This window comes from Brassica napus, chromosome C1, assembly GCF_020379485.1.
Source record: "Brassica napus cultivar Da-Ae chromosome C1, Da-Ae, whole genome shotgun sequence".
Taxonomy (NCBI): domain Eukaryota; kingdom Viridiplantae; phylum Streptophyta; class Magnoliopsida; order Brassicales; family Brassicaceae; genus Brassica; species Brassica napus.
Genome location: NC_063444.1, coordinates 35,822,971 through 35,848,363, shown reverse-complemented (window position 1 = coordinate 35,848,363; position 25,393 = coordinate 35,822,971). Strand labels below are relative to the sequence as shown.

Below are 25,393 nucleotides of genomic sequence, written 5' to 3'. Positions count from 1 at the left end.
TTCACTATCAAGTATTGACCCTACAAGTTACCTCTATATTAACTCTTAGTTTATAAGCTATAGCCGAATATAGCTGAACTATAATATCATTGACACTACTCTCTATTAACTCCTATGCTTTTTTCTAATTTAAAATAAACTATTAATAATTTAAAAATATATTTTTAACTCTGCAAGTATATCAAGAAAGAAAATTGTAATCATAGATCTTCATCACTTGAGAGAGAGAGAGAGAGAGAGAGAGAGAGAGAGAGAGAGAGAGAGAGAGAGAGAGAGAGAGAGAGAGAGAGAGAGAGAGAGAGAGAGAGAGAGACGATGCTTTTGAAATAGAATTCTAGAAAGAAAGAGAAATGTTGGAGAAAGAACCGATGTACTATTTTCAAGTTTAGTAACAGTATTATTACTAATTTCAAATTTCTATTTTAGTTATTGAAATATTTAATATGGATAAAAATATTTTTCACTTTTAACAAAAGTGTGGTTTTCAAAAAATAAAAAAAGAAGGTGTAATTTTCAAATTCTAAATTATTTATATAGTATTTTACAAATTATCCCAAAATTTTAATTGTAGTTTTAGCTCTAAAATCAATTAAGTTTATTTTCTAAAATTTAAAATTTATTTATTTTTTCATTCCAAAATAGTTTTTTTTAATTGAAAATTTCATCCACACTTACGTTACTTTTAGTTCTAAATTTATAAAACTAATTGATAAAATTTTCATATTTATTTTGAATTTTATATTTTACTTTGGTTTGAAACTTATTAATATTTTTGATTAAAAATATTGTTTGATGATTGAAATAAATATAATTAAAAACTAAATAGATAAAATAATTAATTAAAGTATTAATATGGATAGCAAAAATTGAAATAAAATTCGGGAAAAAAAGAGAAATGTTGGAAAGAGAGCCAAGGTACTATTTTCAAGTTTAGTAACAATATTATTACTAAATTCAAATTTATATTTTAATTATTGAAATATCTAATATGGATAAAAATATTTTTTCACTTTTAACAAAGTGCAGTTTTCAGAAAATAAAAAAGAAGGTGTATTTTTCAAATTCTAAATTATTTACTAGAGTATTTTACAAATTATCTCAGTCAAGATGCCGCTATGGAGATCTCGATGTGTTTGATTAGACATGATTGTGTCAGATCCTGATGAGATGAATAATGTTTATTTGTCTCAGTCAAGAAAACTGCAGAGATGACTAATGTTTTTTTGTATTGCAGAAGTTTTCATGGAAAAAACAATAAAAGTTTAAGGAACATTAGAGAAGCAGTTGTTATATGAACTACACGTAAGTTTTAGAAAACAAAATGTCATAAGCGTAGTCTTTTCATTAATCAAATTATATTATATGCTTACAAATGACATATATTATATTGTAATTTCTCTAGTAAATGTTGGTCCATTAAAAAAAATTTTTGAGGAAGCAAGTGGTAGTGACACCTAAGTTAAAATGACAAACCTGTAAATAAAGTAATAAACAAAGGTTAGTTTTTAAAAAGGTTTCTCTTTTAATATATAAGAGATATAAAATCTTATTTTTGTTGTAATCAGTATCACATTTTCTAGGACAACAAAGGAGCTACAAGAAATTGATATGCTTACTTGTATCAACCATGCTACATAGACTCTACGAAGCTCTGAATTTTCTAAAGGTTGAGGAATTTTCCAAAGGTTGAACTTGGCGAACCCAAATAATTGAATTCTTTGGAATTGAACCCTGAGTAATGTACTTTGATGAAAACCACTTACTTTGTGTTGCACCATGATGAGACTGAAAACAATAACTTAGAATTGAGAAGCGAGGATCAGTAATGAGATCTCTTCTCAGTCGAGGAGAGGGAGATGTTAATCATCGCAATCCAGGTCTAACCCAAAACCCACCAAATTTGCAATCCTCACTTATCTTCTCTCGATCGGGAATATTTGAAGAACTTTAAAAACCCTTCTCGAATATTGACTGGATAATCTGGAAAAAAGATGAACTTTTCATTGGTGTTTGATTCGTCGTAGCAAGTTTGGTTTTAAATAAATGGTGTAGATTCTTTACATTTAGTTTATGGTAGAGTTTAATATGTATACACTACTTGTATGCTTCGTGAGAATGTATTATGAAACACATTATTTAGTTTCTAGTAGACAGTCCAACATTAAAAATCACACATAAAAAATATTGTGACTTCTGTTAATAGAATAGCTACGTGGCTGCCATGATTTCTGTGTAGATCTTATATAAGGGATTTCTGTGTGATATTCATCGTCCTCTCCAATAATGTAGACCACGTTCTTACTGTCCCAACCACTTTGTCCTGGACAAACGGCCACTTTTTCTCCTCGTTGAGTAAAAAATCCGGGAAAATGGGAAACGTTCTTCAAGAACGTGTAAATCCACTGTAAAGGACTTGCTCCACAACAAGGCGGCAGCTTCAGTATAAAAGTTATTGGTCACCCACAGCTCCATCTTTAATGGAAAGTAGTTCATATGTAACACGGAGATTTGTTCTCCTCTAATAAGAGATAGTATCATTCCGCCCACGGCTAATGGCTACCCACACCCGCTCTCTCGGCCCGTGGATCCCATTCCGTTCCAAAAATCGGTGCGTTAACTTTTCAAGGCCTGAAAGACTTGTTTACTGACCCTGCAATCACCACCTGGCCTTTCCCCGTGCTTTGGCCTCACTCGCACGGTATCGCGAATCACTTCCCAATAGGTCACCATCCTTTCACTACTCCAGCCCAAACACGCTTAACTCTGGAGTTCTAAACGGATGTGTTATGAAAAAGGTAAGTCAACTTTGATGACATAGGTAGCCAAATCAATTCTCTTAATCTTTCCATATATATGTCACAACTGGGGATGTTAATCACAGGCTGCGCAACTGGAGGAAGATTTAAACGTCTAAATCTCTCTCTTGTGAAATCAAAACTGAGTAAGAATATAGAATCCTTGTCTTTTCTATCTGTAGCAACCCAATATGTATTTCCTTGCAAAGATACCCATCCACTTCCATGTATATAGTAGTCGAGAGAGATTCCATCAAGAAACCTGCATATATCAGAGCTAAGTTCATATATTTTAAACTCAACAATTTGGTCTTCTCTCTTGTAACTCGCTCTGCCAATACCTCAAGATTTTGTAGTTACGGTAAGATTTGTTGTTTTTGTATCCTAGAGCATAACAAGATTTTTTCTTGTAATGACGACTACTAGCTGTGATCCATTTTGGTTCCCCTAAAAATGGATTTCAAACAATGAGCTTATTGTATTTGGTAATGCATAACAACAAACCTTCGCAGTGAATGACTTTGACTATGTTGACTTGTTGTGAACTCGAGTGAGTACCCTTTAGGTCAAAGGGATCCTTAAACTCTATAGATGGAGCAGCGACGCTGAGATCGATCTCAACGCTCAATGGACAAACCCCAAACTCCTTCAGCATGAGAAGTAGAGGCTGCTTTGGAGCTTTACGGTGGTGCTTTTCGGTGAATATTTGGTCTTTGAGTAAAGCATTCCATTGTTTGCAAGTAGGCCGCAACCTTCTCAGAGTTGTTGCTGGCACCTACAGAGTATTTCCTCTAGTATATGGTGGGGAAGATCGGATATCATCATTTTCTTCTCTCCCAAGGAAGAAGAAAGCGACTAGGCTCTATTAGGGTTTTGACTTTTGAGGAATTCACCTTTGCAAGAAACTATGTTTCCTAAATTTTCTTTTTCTTAACGGCAAATATTCTTCCTTTCTTATGTGGATTTGTTTATTAAATTTATTGATATCTTTCTGTCTATTTTGTCTTACAAAGGAAACAAATAAAACGAAAAAGGAAAGAACTTTGAATATCCGAAATAAAAGAACTTTGACGTTGACTATCCCACATCAAAGAACCTTAACGTCTCTGGTTCCACGGTCTCTTTCAATCCAAATTCTTGCCTGATAAAGACCTTCGGTGTAACCATCAAGGTTTGTCTTTTTTTTCAATAAGGTTTGTCATATAGAATTACAAAGCATTTGATTTATCAAACCATGTATTTTTGTAAAAGACTTTCTATTAAAAGATAAAGATTACAATGCAGAAAAAGTAAAGAAAATACAAAGAAAACAAAGGAGAAATGACAAAACATCGGAGCAGAGAAATAGAGGAAAGGCCATCTAGTGGCTGACAAGAAAACTCAAGTCGATAAAAGCTTTCTTCGATTTATCTGCCGTCTAACCGCTTTGTCTTATACAATACAAGATACCTAGTATTCACTAGTATTTACATATGAGTCCCCCAATGTTTCGTATTTACATAATAAGATCTCATATTTCCCAATACCCCCCCCCTAAAGTTAGAGTATGGAGGTCACAAATACCCAACTTGCGAAGAAAAGAATCAAACTCTTTTCGTCCTAGAGCCTTCGTGAATATGTCGGCAAGCTGGTTCGTAGTGGAGACGTGTTCCGGCTTGAGAACACCTTTAACTATCTCATCACGTATGACGTGACAATCGGATTCAACATGCTTTGTCCGAGCATGGAAAATCACGAAGATCAGCTTGTGCGCGTGGACGAGCTGAAGACTGCATAGCGAAGCTTACCACATCATTCTGTTCTTCCATTGATCGAGTCGCACGCTTGGATTCTTCATCCTGTGTTACAACCTGATATGCTTCATCAATCGTCGAAAGAGGATCACAAGAGAGAAGCGATGACTTCACAGCTCCAAATAAATTTTCATCAAGCCCCATCAGAAACTGATGTAACTTGTCTTCCTCTCTTTCACGAGCAATCTCCTCCGGAGTCTTTGCGCGTTAAAAATCCGCCAGACGGGTCCATAATTTTGTCAGTTTCTCATAGTATATTTCGACAGGCACACCTGTCTCGTTGTTGGCAAGTAGCGAGTTTTGTCTTCAACCGTTGAACTCGCTGCCTATTTTTCACCGAGAATCGCTTCTGGATCTGAGTCCAAAGATCATAAGCGACCTCATTGTGAGACAGCGTGCTGCTGATTTCAGGAACTATAGTAAGCTTGATCCAAGAGAAAACCATAGCATTGTTCGCCCACCAATCTTCGAGATCTCCGGAGTTATTTGACAATACTCCCATCTGCGAATCCAAACTTCTCACGTGCGCGTAAAGCAAGTCAAGATTCAGAGCCCATTCATCATAGTTTGGGCCCTTAAGCTGTGGTTGTGAGATGATCGATCCCGGGTTATCACCAGAAGAGAGATCATATGGATCGATCCTGCGACGAGGGATCTCCGGCCGAGGTTTGACAATCGGATTTCCATTTTCGTCGACAGCACCAGTGTTTGTTTCTGTCGCCATGTTGCTTTGTAAAAACAAAGAGAAGAACACAACAAGAACAGAAAAATAAAGGATCGAAAAGCCTAAGATTTTAGGTTAGAGCTCTGATACCATGACAAGAAAACTCAAGTCGATAAAAGCTTTCTTCGATTTATCTGCCGTCTAACGGCTTTGTCTTATACAATACAAGATACCTAGTATTCACTAGTATTTACATATGTGTCCCCCAATGTTTCGTATTTACGTAATAAGATCCCATATTTTCCAATAGAAATGTATACATAGTGAAAAGAAACAAAAGTCTAATGGTAAATAGTTAAACCGAGGACCAAAACCCAACCATCTCCGAATCCCCACTTCTTGCCCGCTTTGTGAAGAGCAGTAATTTTGTTTCTGATTAAACACCATTGTGGAAAAGATTATTATTATATTCCTTCCAGAGTTCATAAATACACTTGCCTGCAATAGGGGGCGAACCGCAAAGTTTCTTATCCTGCCGGATGACGCAGACGAGACGACATCCAGAGAAAAGTATGTTAATCTTGTTAAGGGCTTGCCAGTGCCGGTCTTGGACCATTCCTAAGAAACATGCGCATGGGGTCCATAGTTTTTTAAACTCTCTAAGACCAAATTTTCATTGTTGTTAACTTGTTGATGTCGAAATCAATAAAACTTGGGGAATTATTATAAAAAAAAAAAAGAACAAAAGCTAGTAGTTCTCAAATATTTTCATTATTAATTTTTTTAAAAAAATTAATAATATAAAAATTGTTTGAATGATAAAATAAATATAATTTAAAAACTCATGTACAAAAATAGATAAAAATATCCAGGACCTCGTAGTCCAGTGGTATCCTCTTTGGGGAGGGGAGGTGACCGGTTCGACTCGCGGGGAGGGGGAGGCGTGTCCAGGGCCCGTAAGAAGGTACAGACAAAGGCTGGCGCCGGGCCTAGGTGGTGGGCCGCAAGGTCAACACCTGGTTAAAAAAAAAAAAAAAATAGATAAAAATAATAATTAGTTAAAGTATTAAGCTCCATAGTAAGAAATTGAATATGAACAATTCTCTCAAATAGACATTTTTTAAGTTTATGTCACACAAATAGATCTCAAAAAACAAAATGACCAAAATAGATTTTTTTATTTTAAAAATTTTAATATTTTTTAGTTTTTAAAATTTAAAATCATACTCCCAAAACTTCACCCTTTAACTCTAAACCCTAAACCCTAAATCATAAACCCTAAACCCTAAATTCTAAATCATAAACCCAAAAATACATCCCTTAATAAAATATTTTGGTCATTTTGATATTTGAGATCTATATTTGTGATAAAAAAAAATTTAGGTCTATGCTAGAGAATTTCTCATTGAATATCGAAGAGTTAATTAAAAAAAAATAAGTTGTGATAATTTTATGAAATTTTCCATTAGAATTAATTATGAAATCTTCCATAGCATCCAACGTTTACCAGACTATTATATACGTGGGCCATATTTCCTATTATAAAAATTGGAACTTTGATTATAAAAAAGCTATTTGTGTACACACCATGGACATGTAAAAAGTCTTCATCTTTAATGGCTCCGTCCACCGCTTAGAAGTTACACACTTGTGGATCCTCTCACCGAATCGAGATTCTCCCCCTTTTGTTGATCTCATAGTTTTTGGCAGTTTGGATTTCTGATTCTCCGCAACTCTTGATGAGGTAATTCTATTTATTTATTTTTCCAAAACGAACATATGTTTGAGTTTGTCTCTCTGATATTATTTATGAGCAGTGTGAGAAACTCTTAAGAGTGGAAATGGTGGGACCAACTTTGTTTCACCGGAGAAAGCATTCATGGCCGCCTGAGGAATTCATTTCCAAAACCACTTTGCAATTAGTAACTTCTATTATTGCCCTTTTGATTATGGAAAAAAAAAAAGAACAGGACTTTGACTTTGACGTTGTTTTATCATGTAGCTTGATTTCGATAGTGCTGCTCCGCCATCACACGCATGGAGGAGGAGATTAAACTGCCATGCCAATATCTTAAAAGAGTTCACTATTACCTTTAGAGAAGCCATTAAAATGGTATCTATCCTCCTACACATCCTCTTCTTGTTTTCCTCATTTTCATACCCCCAAATATGGTTTATTACAGGTACGCTTGGGGATACGATTATGGTCTTACGTCAGAGAAGAGGCCTCTCACGGAAGGGTAACTTCACTATGTTACATAACCTTTCTTTATTTGTATGAATGTTTAAAGTGTTTTTATAGATTTATCTCTTCATATATGGTTTTTGTAATACTGTGGTCTTTGTCGTTGAGAGTTAACTTGTCAATTGCTTGCAGAAAGCACCCATCGATCCTTTCACCAAAGACAATTGTAGACCATCTGCATCCCAAGGTGTTCCACTTGGAGGAATGGGGTACACAATCAAATAACCCTCTTGCCCATAATTTTTGTTAGCTTAGGGTTTTGAACAAATGCTCCTGGTAATTGCAGAAGTGGAAGCATATCTAGGGGTTTCAGAGGGGAGTTTAAGCAGTGGCAAATTACTCCTGGAACCTGTGACCCATCACCTATGATGTCTAATCAATTTTCTGTAAGTTTTTTTTTTCTATGACCTTAATGGAATTGAAAGATATTTCTTTGAAACGCTGAGTCGTTGTTAGTTCAATTGATAGAGTCTTATACTTCCACATTGTACCCTTTTATTCTTCCTTTGTTTCCCTCTTTCAGGATCCTGAAACAGAGAATCATATCTTCCAATTGTACCATTTAATGATTTTGCAAGTGCATAAACATCCTTTCATGCTAAAATCCTACCTACTAGTTGTGTTATTATTTCGATTACAAATCTTTCTCTTGGAATTTTTTTTAATCATTGTTTGTATGGTAATTCATACTGGATATTTTGTATTTGTTCTAAACTACCCTTTTTTATTGTCATTTAACAAGTATGCATTTCTAATAGTACTTTGTTTTTACAATGAATGTTTTCTGTTTTTATTGTCATTTTGTGCCATGTTTGTCTATAATTGCTATTTTAAAATTTTGTTACTTGTGTTTCTAATCACATTTCCGTGGCCCATTCTTGTCAGATTTTTATTTCTCGAGAGAATGTGCACAAAAAGTATGCATCAGTTTTGGCTCCAGGCCAGCATGGAAGTTTAGGGTAAGTATCTGTTTTACAACTATCCTTTGTTTCAACGATGCAAGTTTTTTTCTTATTTACGTACCTTGGAGTGGTTTTATGGTCTCAGAAAATTGCGTGATAAGGGAATCTCTTCATGGGGTTGGAATCTGAGTGGCCAGCATTCTACTTACCATGCTCTGTTTCCTCGGGCCTGGACTGTATATGATGGTACCTACCTACGAGACTTTGTCTTTTAAGGCTATCTTGTTTCTCTCAGTATATGATTCGTAATGTTGCTTCTCTTTGTAGGTGAGCCTGACCCAGAGCTAAAGATTTCATGTCGACAAATATCTCCCTTTATACCAAAAAATTACCGAGATAGTAGTCTTCCAGCAGCTGTTTTCGTATATACTGTACGTATTCTATTCATCTAGTCGATAATTATTGGGAAAACCTTAGTTTTGAAAGCGTGTTAAATAAGGAAGGATTTATAATTTTTAGCAAACAACCTTTGGAATATATATAGACCGTGCACATGTGATACTTTTCCTTAGCTGATGAACCTCTACATATTGTTATACTTCAATATCCGAAGTGGTAGTACTTGTAGAGTATCAATCTCCTTCAAGCAGAATCTTAGGAAAACCTTAAGAGTTTACTAATTTTGATTTAGTTGGTGAACACTGGAAAGCAAAGGGCAAAAGTGAGCCTTGTCTTTACATGGGCGGTGAGTTGGCATCTGATTTATTTCTATTACATTATGTCCAGAAGAGCAGATGTTTACCAGCTTTGCATTCTGCAGAACTCAATTGGTGGGACTTCGCATATGTCAGGGGGTCATGTGAATGAGCCATTCATGTAAGGAGGAATATGTGACATCTTTTCCATAAGTGATTATGGCTTCAAGTTGATGTGTAATTTTTGTTGTTTGAATTCTTCTTCCTTTCAGAGGCGAAGATGGAGTCTCTGGCGTCCTCTTACATCACAAGTAAGTCACTTTACCTTAATAGCTGTAAAACTGTTGGTTTGCATATATCTTGTGGTCCACATTGACATTCTTTCTTAATGGTTTAATGGAGGACAACTAGGAAAGGCAGTACCTGAAGTTTTATTTGTTAAAAGCAACCTTACATTTCAAGTGTGCAAATAATTGATCTGATGAATAAAACAAAACAATAAGATTGTACCAATTCAATATTGTAAAAAGTCGCCAACTAAGGACACCTTGTTGTTCAATAGTGAATGTACATTACCTAGAGAGAACAACTAATTGAGCAGCAGTTTCCATTCATTTTCTTGCTTCAAAATGGTCCCTAGATAGACTTTTCTCCATGTGTGGCCCAACAATTTGTTGCATTTAGACTATTAATCTTGTTGTGTTATCTATCCAAGTGCTGTATTTATATTCTACTGCTGTGTGAGTAGTTGAAAAATTGTTCTCCAGATATCATCTTGTTCATTGCAGTATGGTTCCTGTGCGTGGCCTTTTCTTTTGTTCTGTATTTTATTGCTTGAATGTTATAGTGTTGTCTTTTTTTTGCCTCGTCTCCTCTATTGAATGAGTGGAAGCATGCTTTCTCTCCGCATAAAGGAAAGATCTCCAAGTAGATCCTCTTGCTAAAACATTTTACACTGTTGTCACCTTTTGGGTGTTTAACACATTGTTTGCTCCATCTATGAAGCTAATGTGGTAGAATATGTTCTTGTTACAGAAGAAAGTTGCGTTCTTTTCTCTTAGATTTCTTTTGAATGTGTGATAATTGTTCAGGACAGGCATGGGAAACCCCCCTGTTACATTTGCTATCTCTGCTTGCGAGACTCAGAATGTGAATGTGACTGTTTTACCATGCTTTGGATTGTCTGAAGACAGTTTTTTTACAGCGAAAGATATGTGGGAAACAATGGAAAAGGTGATGTTTCTTTGCATCATCGTCAACTTTGCATGTGGATCTCATATCTAGTCAAAGCATGCTATGAGTGTATAATTAGTTGTTCTTTTTTGTTCTAAGCTTTCAGTCGTATGAGAACGTTTGTTTTATATATCTGGAGTAGTTGTATAAATGAGACTGACATTCACATATTTCTATCTGAAAGGATGGGAACTTTGACCAAGAAAACTTCAATAGTGGGCCGAGCATGCCTTCATCACCTGGAGATACTATTTGTGCAGCGGTCTCAGCTTCAGCATGGGTAGAGGCTCATGGCAAGTGCACTGTATCTTTCGCTCTATCATGGCCATCACCAAAAGTGAAATTTTCAAAGGGAAGCACATATGACAGGTAAGTGAAAGTACAACATTTGTGGCCTCTTCCTGAACTTGAGAGATTAATAAGTTGTTTACTTGTCTGATTATCTATCATCAACTTATAAAAAAATTTCATGAAATTAGCATTGCGTCAGTTTTCTGTGTAGTTTACATTTTCTCTTTGATACTGGACTTTGAGGAAGCTCAGCCATTTTTTTTTTTTTGTTTCCTTCTTTGAATGTCCCAAAAGATTGAAATTGAGAGATGGAAACTGTGTTGACAAAGCTAATGATACGCATAGTGTCGAACATTAGTTGAGATACGTAAAAAGTGCATACGTAACGAGAATGGATGAATATCCCCTTTTTGGTATCAATTGGTTAAGAAAGCTAAAATCTTGTGGTTGAATTGAGTGTATCAAGTACATGCTTTTAGAAGATAGATATTTAGCTAATATTTCAATGTGGTATGCCAAAACATTGTTAATTTTCTGAGTTCTTTTTTTTGGTCCTTCTCTGCTCTCAATTTGTAGGAGATACACCAAATTTTATGGAACTTCGCGAAGAGCAGCTGTGGATCTTGTGCATGATGCACTAACACGTATGTATCCCTGATGTCAATTTATTTGCGCCTTATGCTTCACTTGAGTTGCCACTGGTCCGATTGGATGTATACCTTATACTGCTGTTAGACATACACAAAATGGCTCTTTAAGTATTAGTGACTAGCTTTGGTTTTCAAATACAGATTATAAGAGGTGGGAGGAAGATATTGAGGCGTGGCAAAATCCCATTCTTAGAGATGACAGGCTCCCTGAGTGGTAATTGCTTATACTCAAAGCAGTTTTTTCATACTTAGCTCTCTTATCGTTATCATCTGAATTGTTTCGTTATTTGCAGGTACAAGTTCACTCTGTTCAATGAGCTTTACTTTCTGGTAGCCGGTGGTACAGTCTGGATAGGTACACATCTATATGATTGAAAATTTCGTTGCTTCTCTTTTGTTACCTTGAAAATATTTTATTACTTTCTCAACCATCTGATTTAAGAAATTTAGATGGTAAAGAACAGCAGAATAACCTTAATAATGGTGACAGAAACGGAATAGAGAGCAATGGTTTATTTGTGGAGACGTCGCAGGGAGATGATGAGGACGATGTTGGTCGGTTTCTTTACTTGGAAGGCGTGGAGTATGTGATGTGGAACACATACGATGTGCACTTTTACGCATCCTACGCTCTCCTTATGCTATTCCCAAAGATCGAGCTAAACATCCAGCGGGATTTCGCCAAAGCTGTCTTGTCAGAAGACACGAGGAAGGTTAAGTTCCTAGCAGAGGGGAACTGGGGAATCCGCAAGGTCAGAGGCGCTGTTCCTCACGATCTAGGGATGCACGATCCGTGGAACGAGATGAATGCCTACAACATACACGACACGAGCAAGTGGAAGGATCTTAACCCAAAGTTTGTGCTTCAGGTGTACAGAGACTTCGCAGCTACAGGGGATCACCAGTTTGGAATAGACGTTTGGCCCGCCGTTCGTGCCGCTATGGAGTACATGGAACAGTTTGACAGAGACAATGACGATCTAATAGAGAACGACGGTTTCCCAGATCAGACGTATGATACGTGGACCGTTCACGGCGTTAGCGCCTACTGCGGTTGCCTGTGGCTCGCTGCTCTTCAAGCTGCAGCGGCGATGGCTCTCCAAGTCGGTGATAAGTTCTTTGCGGAGCTGTGTAAAAATAAGTTTTTGAATGCAAAGGCGGCACTGGAAGCGAAACTGTGGAACGGAACGTACCTGAACTATGACAGCGGGGCGAGCAGCAACAGCAAATCCATACAGACTGATCAGCTGGCGGGTCAGTGGTATACCGCATCCTCAGGTCTGCCTCCAGTTTTTGAGGATTTCAAAATCAGAAGCACTCTGCAGAAGATATTTGATTTCAATGTGATGAAGACCAAAGGAGGGAGAATGGGTGCTGTGAATGGGATGCATCCTGATGGGAAAGTGGACGAGACGTGCATGCAGTCGCGTGAGATATGGACAGGTGTCACTTATGCAGCTGCAGCTACTATGATCCTCTCTGGAATGGAGGAACAAGGGTTCACTACCGCTGAGGGAATTTTCGCAGCTGGCTGGTCAGAAGAAGGTTTCGGGTAAGTTAATCCAAGTCTGTTAGATGTTAGTTGGGTATCACACACACGTTTCAAAATGACATTGCTATATACGTTTGATTTGACTTGGTTTTGAACTGGATATATAGATATTGGTTCCAGACACCGGAAGGTTGGACAATGGATGGGCACTACAGGTCATTGATATACATGAGACCTCTGGCAATATGGGGAATGCAATGGGCGCTAACGGTGCCAAAGGCAATTCTTGATGGTCCTAAGATCAACATGATCGACAGAGTTCACATGTCCCCTAGAAGCCGCAGATTCTCTCACAACGTTAAAGTTGTAAAACACAAAGCTAAGTGTTTCGGCAATTGTAAATTAAGCTGTTCCTGCTGAAAACAATCGTCATGGAGGTTTTGGGGGTTGTAATATATATTATATTAACAGGTGGGGAATGTATTTCCATGAAAGATAATGGAAACGTTCCTGGAATGTAGCGTTACATTTTGCTCATATATATATAGCGAGAGATAGAGTTTCTGCTTTACAGGAAGATCATAAGTTTGTAACCTAACCCTTTGCTTCATTTCATAGTTAATAACTTGTATTGACTCCTTACCGGATTTCTACATAGAGAAAAGAGGCCGAGTGAAAGGTTCTTTCTCTCAGTTTAGCTAAAGGAATGCTTTAAAACATGTGTAAACCCATTTGGGTTCTTTCTCTCAATCATCTTTATGGTGTTTAATGATATCAGCAAAAGTGTCCAAGCAAGAAGTTATTAGTCAGGCAGGCGCGGAGGCGTATTGAAGGGAGTGGGTCATTTGACCCCACTTGATTTTAATTATCTAAGGCCTTTTGCCTAAATTTATGCATTGATCTAGGTATAAATTTTCAACTAACACCCTGAAGTTCACGTTACCCCAACTAAAAATACTTATTTCTTATATAAGATTGATCCGGGTTGTAAATTTTTTTTGCCTCCGCCACTGTACTCAGGTGTCTCTATTTGCTCCACACCAAGTTGTTGCTTCTATTGCAAAATCTTTGCAACAAATGCCGCTGTACAAGTGGGATTTTTTTCCTTTTCTAGAGAGTTTGAGACAAATCATTATTCTAGACCGTTTAGTTGTGTTTTCTTGACAAACATAACTCTGTGTATGACGTTAGATTATAATCAAAGTGTCTAAAAGGATATAAAAGTTTTTGACCGTTAGATCATAACCAAAGTGTCTAAAAGTGAAATAAAGTTCCGTTAAAGTGTCTAGTGCTAAAAAAAAGTCCGTTAAAGAGTGTCACATTCTCGCACTTTAAACACGAATTTTTTTAAAACAAGTACCATTTTTATCATAACAAACGTAAGCTAAGTTTGGTCGCCATTTTTGTCTAAACCACTTTGAAGAACGATAATGTTGGGACCTCAGTGCTGCGAAAACCCGCCGGTTCTTAACCCGCTCTCCGGGTCGGGTCATGTGGAGAAACTGGGTGGCGATGTATACGTCTCTGGCTCTCCAGATTCCAACAAGTGCGTCCTCCTCGTCTCGGATATTTATGGTAAACACTACTTCTTCTTTTTTTGTCTTTGATCTGATTGAAAGTCGTTTGTTTTATTTAGAGACATGATCTAGTAAAAAGGGAAACTTTTTCCTTTTTCTTTAGACCCATCTGTTGATTTGATTCATTTCTCATCTCTGTGTTCTGACTTCAGCTTTGTGTTTTCTTCTTCAGGCTATAAAGCTCCAAACTTGAGGTATTATAATATTGCATCTGTGTTTGACATGGTATTGGTTGGTTTTGAATTTGTACACAAGCTAAAGAATATATTAGTAGATAAGATGTGAATGTCTCACTGGTTGCAAACTTTTTTTTATAAGCTTTGAGTTATTATTTAATTGCATTCTCTGCATCTACTTTGTTGTTTTCGCCACAACCACAAATGTGTTGAGATGAAGATCAAGAAGTGAAGAGACGAAGCTGCCAGACTTTAGAATTAAGCTGTCAGACTTGAGAATTAAGCTGCCAGACTTTATAAGGTTTTATAAGGCTTTATAAGGGTTTTATAAGCTCGATTTTATTGAAGAGAAGAAGAAGAGAGGAAAAGATATTTTATTATATTGTGTACTGAGGTCACTTGTCTTTAAATACTTGTACTCAGATCCACAATTAGATTAAGGAAACTATTCTCTCCTTCTTTCTCTTACATCTTCAGATCTACTTTCTCTCTCTCTATGTTCTTCATATTTTTCATTCTCCAATAATCAACTCTCAATAATTCTCTCATTCTATCAATTCTCTCATTCTAACATGGTATCAGAGCCAGGTTACTCTAAAACCTGAGTTCATTCCGCAAATTTGTGTTCTTGAAGATTCTGGGTTCGTGAGTGTTCTTGAAGATTGGATATTCTGTGTTATTAGTGTGTTGAGGTTCTCTTCTTGTAGATGGAAACAAACGACACCATGATGAAGCTATATACACCGGTTACTCCTGATAAGTGGAGTTGTGGAGGTGAAGTGATTACGAAGCAGATGGATGAAGGCAAGTGGATTCAAGAGAATCAATGAACACTTGGGATCATCCAAAGGTCGCTCTCAAGTTCAATCCTGGAAGCTGATACTCATGAAGGGACGGCTAAGGAGTTGTTGGAGAGTATGGAAGCTGTGTATAAGGACAGATCCCATCTGGGCAAGGTTTTTATGGTCAAGCGGGCCATTGAGGAGCTGAAGCAAGATGGAGAAGAGCTCAGTAAGCATCTTGAACGGTTTAAGAGCTTATGGGCAGAGTTAAAGGCGCTCAGACCGAGTACCTTGGATAAAATCGTACTGAAGAGAAGGCTAGAGCAAGATGAAGTCTTGAGTCTCCTGCTGAGTTTAGATAAGTCCTATGATAAACTGGCCAGGAAGATACTCACAGAAGAAACTCTACCTGATGTAGAGAGTGTGTGTGGTATGTTGAAGCAGAAGCAAGCAACAACTCAGCCAGAGGAGAGGAGACAGATTACTGAACTACAACAAGTAATCAGTGGCAAGAGCTTGTATTAAGCATACATAGGAGATATAAAAGATGGGGATGAATTAAAAAATAGACACGAGAAGGGTAGAGCTGATGAGGTGATTACCAGAAGAGAGTGGGATGCATTTGTAGCTGAAGCAAAAGCACTCATTGCATCTAAGAAGCAAGGAATTCAGCCAGTAAGGTCTAAACCTATTATTGTGGATTCTGGAGCCAGTCATCACATGATCAGTGATAGGAGCCTGATAGATGAAGTGAGAGCAGCTACTGGGGATGTTCAGATAGCAAATGGAGATAAAATTCCTATAGAAGGGATAGGAAACTTGAAGCTATTTGACAGGGAATCACCAGCCTTGTACCTGCCTCAGTTTACTTCCAATTTGATATCTGTGAAGAGAGCTACTGTTGACTTGCAATGTCAAGTAGTATTCAGGCCAGAGGAGGTTGAGTTTCAAGATCTCATTACTGGTCAAGTGATTGGAAAGGGGAGCAGCACCAACAACCTATACCAGCTACAATCAACTAAGCTCTCTAAACCCTCTATCTCTATATGCATGAGTAGTACTGCTGATGATTGTGATAGCATTACTTGGCATGCTAGATTAGGACATCCTCACCCTCGCGCCCTTGAGCTCATGATGCTTAATCTATCAGTTAATCACCTGGAATGTGAAGCATGCATACTAGGGAAGCATTGCAAAACTGTTTTTCCCACATCTGAAACTGTCTATGAGAAATGCTTTGACTTAATACACTCTGATGTGTGGACATCTCCATGTATATCTAGGGATAAGCATAAGTATTTTGTGACTTTCATAGATGAAAAATCTAAGTATACATGGGTCACATTGCTTCCTTCCAAGAATAGAGTGTTAGAGGCATTTATAAACTTCCAAGCTTATGTCACTAATCAGTATAATGCTACTGTGAAGGTACTAAGGTCAGACAATGGAGGTGAATACACTAGCCATGCATTCAAGAATCATCTGATGAAGCATGGGATAGTTCATCAAACCAGCTGTCCCTACACTCCACAACAGAATGGTGTGGCTGAGAGGAAAAACAGACACCTGATGGAAGTAGCAAGATCAATGATGTTTCATTCTAATGTTCCCAAGAGATTTTGGAGTGATGCAGTTGTCTCAGCGTGTTATCTCATCAACAGGACGCCAACGAAAGTTCTGAGGGATCTATCTCCGTTTGAGGTGCTGAACAAGTCTAGGCCGCAGATTCAACATTTGAGAGTGTTTGGGTGTACCTGCTATGTATTGGTTCCAGGAGAACTGAGGAAGAAGCTTGATGCAAAGAGCACTAAGGCTATGTTTATTGGATACTCTATCACTCAGAAAGGGTATAAGTGCTATGATCCAACAACAGGGAGAGTGTTGGTGTCTAGAGATGTTAAATTCATTGCAGGGAAAGGGTATTATGAAGAAAAGATATGGGATGATTTGAAGGATCTTCCACAAATGCCATCAGATAAGGCAACAAATCTGAGGATGGTATTGGAGAATCTTGGGATTAGCATGACCAAGGATCAGGGAACAAGAAGAGAACCACCAAGAAGCACAAGTACTCATGAGGAGGAAAGTGAAAGGATCTCCCCTCTTGATCATGAGGGGGGAAGTGAAGCTGAATCAGGAGTGCAACAACAACAGCAGAGTGATTCAGGAAGTCATGATCAAGGAGAGACACAAGGAGAAGAGAGTCCAAGATCAGATGGAGATGCGCAGGCTGATAGAGAGAGTCCAAGATCGGATGCGCAGACTGATAGAGATGAGCATGCAGCTATGCAAAATCCAGTCGAGTCAGTTGGGATTCAAGAACCAGAAACAGAGGTTCAACCACTGAGGAGAAGTACCAGGGTGAAGAAAGATCCATCAAATTGGGTGAACACAAGGATGTGCTACAATGCGGAGGCTGTAGCACATCCGATTCAAGCAGTTTGTTCGTTTGCAACATATCCAGAGGAGCATGTGGTCTTTATGTGTAATCTGGATGAAAATGAGATCCCAAGGTCTTATGAGGAAGCCATGAAACATAAGGTCTGGAGAAACTCAGTGGGTGATGAAAGGGATGCAATGATCAGAAATGACACTTGGTATGAGAGTGAATTACCAAGAGGGAAGAAGGCTGTGTCTAGCAGATGGATCTTCACAATCAAGTACCGGGCAGATGGAACTATTGAGAGACGCAAAACTAGGCTGGTGGCAAGAGGGTTTACATAGACTTATGGGGAAGACTACATTGATACTTTTGCACCAGTGGCTAAGCTTCACACAATTCGAATTGTGTTATCCATTGCAACAAACTTGGAGTGGGATCTGTGGAAATGGATGTGAAGAATGCTTTCCTGCAAGGTGAACTGGAAGATGAAGTATACATGCATCCACCTCCTGGTCTTGAGCATCTAGTAAAGCCAGGGAATGTCTTGAGATTGAAGAAGGCAATATATGGGCTGAAACAGTCACCTAGAGCTTGGTACAGGAAGCTGAGTACAACTCTCAATGGGAGAGGATTTAGGAAGTCTGAACTGGATCACACTCTCTTCACCTTGACAGGACCTTCAGGGATCATTGTGATTCTAGTGTATGTGGATGATTTGATTATCACAGGAAGTGATAAGGCAGGGATCCAGGCTACTAAGGAGTTTCTCAAATCAGTGTTTGACATCAAGGATTTGGGAGAGATGAAGTATTTTCTGGGTATTGAGATATGCAGATCTAAGGAGGGCTTGTTCATGTCTCAAAGGAAGTACACTGTGGATCTATTGAAGGGCGCTGGTAAGCTTGGAGGAAAGACAGCTAGGACACCACTTGAGGATGGGTATAAGGTTTTACTTGAGGGGGAGATTGAAAACAATCAACCATTTGAAGATGCTAAGCTGTATAGGAAGATGGTTGGGAAGCTGATCTACTTGACAATCACCAGGCCAGACATATGTTTCGCTGTGAATCAAGTTAGCCAGCATATGCAAGCTCCAAAGATGCACCATTGGATTATGGTAGACAGGATCTTGAGGTATTTGAATGGCTCTAGCGGCCAAGGAGTCTGGATGGGATGCAATAGAAGTACAGAGGTAGTTGGTTATTGTGATGCTGACTGGGCTGGAGATAGAGTTGATAGGAGATCAACTACTGGGTATTGTACCTTCATTGGAGGGAACTTGGTTACATGGAAGAGTAAGAAGCAGAAGGTTGTCTCTTGTTCTAGTGCTGAGGCTGAATATAGAGCCATGTTGAAGTTGACAAATGAGCTAGTGTGGATCAAAGGGATATTGAAGCATTTGAGTATTGAGCAGACCACTCCCATGACAATGCATTGTGATAATCAGGCTGCTATCCACATCGCTTCTAATTCTGTGTTTCATGAGAGAACAAAGCACATAGAAGTTGATTGTCACAAGGTGAGGCAGATGATTGTCCTAGGAGTAATACTGCCATGTTACACAAGGAGTGAGGATCAACTGGCTGATGTGTTTACTAAGGCAGCGAGGCAGAAGACAATAGAGTCCATACTATCAAGGCTTGGACTCATTGATCTTACTTCCAGAAGCTGATCCCCTTAACCATGGAGTCTCCACTCTTTTTCCCTCGTCAAGGTTTTATCCCAATGGGTTTTCCTTGTTGAGGTTTTTAATGAGGGAGATCTTCATGGTTTCCAAGCTAGACAAGTTCACTTAGTCTAGCTTGAGGGGGAGTGTTGAGATGAAGATCAAGAAGTGAAGAGATGAAGCTGCCAGACTTGAGAATTAAGCTGCCAGACTTGAGAATTAAGTTGCCAGACTTTATAAGGTTTTATAAGGCTTTATAAGGGTTTTATAAGCTCGATTTTATTGAAGAGAAGAAGAAGAGAGGAAAAGATATTTTATTATATTGTGTACTGAGGTCACTTGTCTTTAAATACTTGTACCCAGATCCACAATTAGACTAAAGAAACTATTCTCTCCTTCTTTCTCTTACATCTTCAGATCTACTTTCTATCTCTCTATGTTCTTCATGTTTTTCATTCTCCAATAATCAACTCTCAATAATTCTCTCATTCTATCAATTCTCTCGTTCTAACAAAAATGAATGTTTATTAATTGTTATGTTTTTTAAGGGCGCTTGCGGACAAGGTTGCAGCTTCAGGATTCTATGTTGTGGTTCCTGATTACTTCTACGGAGATCCTTATGATCCCTCTCATCAAGACAGACCCGTCCCTGTCTGGATCAAAGACCATGGCCATGTTCGTTCCTTATCCCCCTTTTTTTTCAGTTGTTCCCCTAGATTTTTATGTCATCTTGTTCTGTTCTTTTCAAAGATTCCATCTGAACCAGTTTATGTTCTCTTTTCTTTAGGATAAGGGGTTTGAAGATACAAATCCAGTACTTGAAGCCATAAAGAACAAAGGCATAACTGCCATTGGAGCTGCAGGGATGTGCTGGGGTGGTGAGTTTTTATGTCTTTTTTGATATACTCTCTTTATTGCGCATTTGTCACCTATGTTGTATTTAATACACTCTCTTTTGGAAATGTCTGATGCATATTACTGTATCCTCTCTATCTTTTGTTAAATAAATAATGATCTTCAGGAAAAGTGGTTGCGGAATTGTCTAAAGAAGAGCTGATCGAAGCAGCTGTTTTGCTTCATCCTACTTATGTCACTGTCGATGATATCAAGGGTAAAGTGACTTTTTGTACTTTTAAAACAGCTGTAATTGGTCTGGTTCCATGGTTTATGCCTTACCGATTTCACGGTTTCCTACAGATGTGAAGGTTCCAATAGCTATACTAGGAGCTGAGAATGATTTTTTGACCCCACCAGCACTCGTGAAGCAATTTGAGGAGATTCTTCCTTCTAAACCCGAGGTAGAGACTCTGCTTCTTCTGCAACTCAATAGTGCCTTTTTAACTAACTTTTATTGAGAATGTGTAGGTGGGTAGTTATGTGAAGATTTTCCCCAATGTCTCACACGGTTGGACAACTCGGTATGACATCAATGATCCAGAGGCGGTTAAAGCTGCTGAAGAAGCTCACAAGGAGATGCTTGATTGGTTTGTGACTTACGTCAAATGAATGATTGAGAAAAGGCTATCTCTTAAGTGTTCACATTTGCTACTGTTTGTTGAATAGCAAATAAGGAGAGAAGTAATAAGTATAATAAAACTCTTGGGTTGTGTGTGTCTCTCCACTCTCTGTTCTTGTCTATATGTATGTTGAATAAAAAAATAAGTATGTTGTTGCTATGTTTGTGAGTTTGGCCTGTGATGCCTTTCGTTTATCATTATTTTATCATTGCAAAAACTTTACCCTTTCTCATCATCTTTGTACATATGGCAACAGATATCACTGTCTTCTTACCTCAGAATATCTCTAACCATACTCTACTTTTTACTCTGAAACAAAATTTAAAGTTAAAAAATGGTCATTCACTACTTTGTTTTCCACTCTTTAGTGGACTAAAAATAAATTCACTATATATATGAAGTAATGCATTTATTTTTTGTCCATTACTTCATTTTAACTTCAAAATAGAATAGAATTATAGTGAAATTTAACTCCATTATAGAGTTATTCAATTTAATAATAAGAGTAATAAATTTTCCCCTATACGTTAATCTTGGAGCATTACAGCATGTTTTCGTAGCCACGCGTCATCGCTATGATGATTCTTAGAATCTTTAGAAAAATAAGTTGATCCATACAAATATATATTATATTTTTTATTAAACTAATTATCAAATTGATTAGTAGTGTGCAAATGAATATTTTCAGTTATTTCCTTAAATAAAAGATACGTAATTACCTAATATTATTAACATCTATATGACAATTAAAGATTACAAATAATACATATTTGATAACAATTTTTGTATTCTCTCTTTTTTTTTAATTTTATATTATTATAAAATAAACAATCACATTAAGCATATAATAAAAAATTAGATTTTTTCTTATATGTTATATTTTAAAATTTTTTTTTTTTTTTTGTCGTCAACTTTACAAACTCATACAGACTCTGTAAACCAAGCCGGGAGATATTGATCCATGTGAACGACGAAAGACGGCTGAATCCTAACACTGCGTGCTAGGCTATCCGCCTTTGTATTCTGCGCTCTTGGTACATGAACGATCTCTGATTGGAGAAAACTTGCTCTCAGATTTTTGATGTCTTCCAAATAACTTGCAAAAGCTGGCCACTCTTCTGGTTCCGAAACCATCTTCACCAATTGAGAACAATCCGTTGCAAACGTAACCTGAGATTGCCGTAAATTTCTCATACATTCCATAGCCCAGAGTAATGCTTCCATCTCCGCATGGAGAGGAGAAAGGCTAGCCCGAACATTCCTCGCCCCCAGCAACCCAGCGAAGCCTTCTAAAGTGCTGTGCCAACCCTGGCCGGAGAAAGTATCTTTCTCTTTCCAGGAACCATCTGTGAAACACCATCGTCCTGGATTTAACAGTGAAGACCTAATCTCTTCATGTGGGACCATCCTCTGTTCATTCACTAGTTGGGCTTCAGCCCAAAGGGTTGATTCTGTTTCCGCCAATTTGAGCGTATCCCTAGGATCAATATCCAGATTACTAAAGACCTTACTATTCCTTCCTTTCCAGATATACCATAGTATCCATGCAAACTGATGATCATTTAACTGGATATTTAAAACGACTATAACATACTAAAAATTGTAAAAGTCTCACATTGAAAATTTTATGATCAATGGTTTAACTAATTTTTTTGTTCAAGCAAGATATAAATGATCATAAATCGTATGAATATGAAGTCTCATTAATATATACTCATATTATATATATATGTATATATATTAATATCTTTTAAACTAAATTATATACTATATAAAAATATAAAATATGTTAATTTCAAAATTTGCATTGAAAAATTATTGAGATCTTAATATTATAATTTTGAAATTTGTATTGATAAATCTTACATTAAAAGTTTTGTGATTAACGGTTTAAATTTTTGTTACATAAAATATACAAATGTTAATAAAATCATATGAGTAGGAAGTGTCAATAATAAATATTTATATAAATATACTATATACATCTATGCAAATATCACTAAAGTTTAATTATATACCATATAAAGTAAATAAAATGATTGTTTTGATTTATTTACCAAAAAATGATTGCAAATAAATAAAAGGTATTGGTTTTTATTTATGTGCTTAAATAAACAAAAGATATTGGTTTTGATTTATGTGTTTACTATAATGTATATACTTTTATGTACACAAATTATTTTCTAAATAGATGGTTTATATTATGTTATTTGATCCTGAAAAATCCAGAAATACACTTCTTCGAACCGAAGTTATTTTTAATATTGGAAGCACTTTATATAAATTATTTCATTCAGATTAAATATTTTAGTCTTGATTTTTATTCCTAAAAAGCTTTTAATGAAATAGTATGACAAAATTCAAGTCACCTCATTTTGAGTTTGTTCGAACAATGAGAGATTTGGTCATTCGTCTAATGTTTGTTCCTCCATAATACCCTATATATCTATTATAATTGTAAGAATGAGAGATTTGAACTATTTATTATAAGTTTTATGGTTTATCATTTAATTAATCAAACAGTTCTTAGTTTATACATAGTTTACATATACTAGAATTGTGAAGTATTACGTATATTTTATACCGGTATACTCTTAAGTAAATAAACCTCAAAATCATAGGTTAATTAAATAAGTAATTTGTTAGAATTGGATGATTTTTAGACCAAACTGGTGAATATATACTACACAAACATTTATATTTCGAGTATGCACTTATATTCTATAACAGCTTGATATATTAGATTTGAACACTAACCTCTGAATAGAGTTTGCTGATTTTCTTCAAAAATTTGATTCTTAGATATGTATATGGAGTTGAACTAATTTTTACAGATGTCAATCTTTTTAAAATGACACTTATGTAATTCAACAAATTCATAGAAGAAGTTAAACAAAGAAACAAAACTCATATCAATGAAATAGAAATGAGAACGAAATCACAATTTTATAGAGGTAGAAAATGATATCATTTATGGAGAGTAGAGAGTCAATACTTAACAAATCGAGAACAGAAAACCTAATCCTCTTTTGTAATTTTACAATCGATGTTGCCTATATGATTTTTGTGATTTGTGTTAGCCGTAAAATTTAATTTCTTTTTGTGCATATGATGTCTTCAAAATAATTAAAATGAGTTGTAATACGTTAGCTCTTCAACAACTATGATACATTTAAGAGAGCATCATTTGTATTCGTTATTTTACAATCGATAAAGTTTTAATGTTGCAAAATGTTAAAACCTTTTAATATGCAAACATTAGTATAAAAAACTCACCATGCGCATGCACGCGGTTTATCATCTAGTCTGTTATTAAAGCATAAACATTCTTTCGATCCAACCATTTTTGTAAACTTTTAAATTAAATACACCTATCTATTATCAAGTAATTATGGAAACAATACTATACTACTATCTATGTTAACAAATAAAACATTAATTAATCTTGTCTCCAATAAAATATAAAACATTAGTTCTCATATTTTAAATAATTTTTATCAGTTTTATCAAATTATTTGACAAATCAAATAATGAACTAAAACATTCAAATAACTTATGAAAAAGTAAAAACAAAACAGGTTTAGATTCTACAAAAAATATTTTCAGTCAATATCAAATCAGTTAAAATAGTGGATTATTTTATTGGGGGATTTGCCAAATATGACTCAAAACTTGATTTCAAATGCAAAACTAACCTAAAAGCCTTGTGAAATTACAGCCAGCCACTTGTGACCAAACAAAAAAACATAACTCATTTTTACGAATATAGCCCCGGAAAGTTGTCTGAGTCTTTTGAGATACTGTAAGTCGTCTAGACGACTTCAAGGAAAGTCTTATGGTGTAGTTGATCTTAAAAATAATTTATAAATTTAAAAAAAAAAAATTTGACAAGTGAAAAATTAAAATCATGTAATTATAAACAGTTTTAAGTGATATAAATTATGATATAATAAAATTGAATTGTTTTCAACATAGATGAGTGAAAGTAGTGACTTATGATATTCTTTGGTTTAAGGTTTGGCAACATATGTTGTACTAATGTATGTATTCTTAGGGTTAGATTTTGGAAAGCTTAAATGTTTTTTTTGAAAAATTAAATTTTTACCTATATGTGTTTATTTCTGTGTATAGTAAACACTTTTAAGTTTAATTTGATTTTGTGAAGTGTTTAGTTAGTTAATTTAGTTTAGGGTCTAGACGACTAACAGGTAGGTCGTCTGGCGATTAGTATTAACGGTTAGAAGACTTTTCTGAAAGTCTTCTAATTCCCGCCAAAAATATTTTAGTTTCCCGCTAAAAATATTTTAGTTTCACAGTAAAAATATTGAAGTCTTTTATTCGAAGACTTACTTGAAAGTCTTCTGAATCAAAAATATTTAAGCTAATTGGATTTTTTGTCTCCCTATATAAAGAAAAATTTTCACATTCTCTCTTTTCCTCTCAAATGGCTGCAACAAAAATATAATGTTCCTCGTTCTAAAACTCTCCAACCTCTCTCTAATCTCTTTGAACTTATAAATACCAAACTTTAT

At 36.2% G+C, this 25,393-nt stretch overlaps 2 protein-coding genes and 1 pseudogene across 2 annotated transcripts; 2 read left to right on the top strand and 1 right to left on the bottom strand.

Annotated features, from left to right (window-relative positions):
• Window positions 1-2,168: 2,168 nt before the first annotated feature.
• LOC125579967 lies at window positions 2,169-4,466 on the bottom strand (annotated as a pseudogene).
• A 2,331-nt stretch (window positions 4,467-6,797) lies between these two features.
• On the top strand, window positions 6,798-13,398 carry LOC106376883 (non-lysosomal glucosylceramidase). Its single transcript, XM_048745712.1, has 19 exons — window positions 6,798-6,996; window positions 7,070-7,174; window positions 7,255-7,365; window positions 7,436-7,492; window positions 7,630-7,706; window positions 7,784-7,883; window positions 8,383-8,456; window positions 8,545-8,645; window positions 8,727-8,830; window positions 9,091-9,144; window positions 9,220-9,275; window positions 9,367-9,405; window positions 10,186-10,327; window positions 10,512-10,696; window positions 11,195-11,262; window positions 11,410-11,482; window positions 11,562-11,629; window positions 11,689-12,820; window positions 12,928-13,398. Exons 2-19 carry the CDS (start codon window positions 7,094-7,096, stop codon window positions 13,178-13,180), a joined length of 2,775 nt encoding a protein of 924 aa, XP_048601669.1. The 5' UTR covers window positions 6,798-6,996; window positions 7,070-7,093; the 3' UTR covers window positions 13,181-13,398.
• Window positions 13,399-14,103: 705 nt separating this feature from the next.
• Window positions 14,104-21,093, top strand: LOC106376885 (endo-1,3;1,4-beta-D-glucanase). Its single transcript, XM_048745711.1, has 7 exons — window positions 14,104-14,335; window positions 14,510-14,531; window positions 19,893-20,019; window positions 20,132-20,222; window positions 20,366-20,455; window positions 20,542-20,642; window positions 20,710-21,093. The coding sequence occupies exons 1-7, from the start codon at window positions 14,191-14,193 to the stop codon at window positions 20,848-20,850; spliced, it is 717 nt and encodes a 238-aa protein (XP_048601668.1). The 5' UTR covers window positions 14,104-14,190; the 3' UTR covers window positions 20,851-21,093.
• Window positions 21,094-25,393: the final 4,300 nt, after the last annotated feature.